The following is a 1,494-nucleotide window of genomic DNA, read 5'->3' on the forward strand; positions in this document are numbered from 1 at the left end:
TAGCATTATCATTATCATTATCATTAATATCATCATTATTATTATCATTATCATTATTATCAGCAGCAGCAGCATTATTATTACAATCATTATTCTTTTTTATTTACATTATAATGATTATATTTTTTATAATTGTTATCATTATTGTTATCATTATCATAATTACTGATATCACTATCATCATTATTTTAATCGTCATTACCATTATTTTTTTTATTTTTTTATTAGTAGTAACATTATTATTATCATTGTTATTATTCTAAATATAATTATCATTATTGTTATTACTAAATTTCCCTAATAATTGTTATTTCTACTATCATTATAATTTTTTTTTCTGATACTATTCTCGTTTTGCAGTATATATGTAGTTACTACTATTGTCATCAATCATAATCATTGCGAAAGAGTTCCAACGATAGATGAAACTTAATAGCTTAGATTACTTCATGCACTTTTTCTAAAACATGAGATAGAAAGGAAGTGTTATGAATCTATTCAGTTATGCATTCACTTTTTAATTACAGTAATCTAACAGGTTTATATTGATTAAATCTTTCCAACAACAGTTGCCAATGTAAATAATCAAACAAGAAAAATATTACTGACGGAATCAAAAGGACGAAACAACACTGAACCAACATAATGCGAAAAGAAAAGAAATCCCAAAGTCTAGGAAAACAAGCCCAACAAAAATGCGAAATGCGAGTGAAAGAGAAACTGAGAAACGAGTAGATGTTTCGGAACTTTAACAATACTAAAAGAGTGAAGCAATATAGAGAAAAAACGGCGAGGAGATATCTCCAAATCTGGAGGAAGACAGATATTTAAAGGGTGAAGTGATGAGGTCTTAAATACGTTACAAAAGGAATGCAAGGAAGGAGATAGAGGGATGAAATCTGAAACCACACAATTGCCTCAGAAGCAACAGGAGCAGATGTGTTCCCAGGCCTTTGATATAATGGCCTGTCGCTGTTCCCGGAGACGTGATCTCAGTCAAGGGAAGGGAATAATACTACGAGGAGGAGATAGCATGAAAAAAAAAACATACGTAAGACTTAAATGATTGTCTCATCTATTTTAGTGTCCGGATTACGGTAAACGCGGGAATTTCCGTGAAAATTTCCTCCGAATCCTAGAGGCATGGGGGCTCGCGTCCGACTTGAAGTCACAGGGTTCCTTGGAGAGCCCGCGTAACTTGGCCCTTGGGGCGGAGGTCCTCTAGAGTAGTTGGGATTGTGTGATGGGATTCCCCTGAAGTTAAATGGCTGCGGTCCCCTGAGAGTGTGTGATGCTGGTTCTCTTGGGGCTTGTGATGGGGGTCCTCTTGGGGCTTGTGGTGGGGGTCCTCTTGGGGCTTGTGGTGGGGGTCCTCTTGGGGCTTGTGGTGGGGGTCCTCTTGGGGCTTGTGGTGGGGGTCCTCTTGGGGCTTGTGGTGGGGGTCCCTCAAGACTCTGCGGCGGGGGTCCTCTTGTGTAGCCGTATCCCTGGTGG

At 38.0% G+C, this 1,494-nt stretch overlaps 1 protein-coding gene across 1 annotated transcript in view; it reads right to left on the reverse strand.

Moving 5' to 3' along the window:
* Positions 1 to 502: 502 nt before the first annotated feature.
* LOC113827374 (proteoglycan 4) overlaps positions 503 to 1,494 on the reverse strand; it is a 122,818-nt gene continuing 121,826 nt past the window's right edge. The window contains exon 6 of the mRNA XM_070129090.1: positions 503 to 1,494. This exon is cut by the window's right edge and continues 472 nt beyond it. Within this exon, the coding sequence (XP_069985191.1) occupies positions 1,059 to 1,494 (436 nt within the window). The 3' untranslated portion in view covers positions 503 to 1,058.

Source organism: Penaeus vannamei, chromosome 13 (genome assembly GCF_042767895.1).
Source record: "Penaeus vannamei isolate JL-2024 chromosome 13, ASM4276789v1, whole genome shotgun sequence".
NCBI classification, from domain to species: domain Eukaryota; kingdom Metazoa; phylum Arthropoda; class Malacostraca; order Decapoda; family Penaeidae; genus Penaeus; species Penaeus vannamei.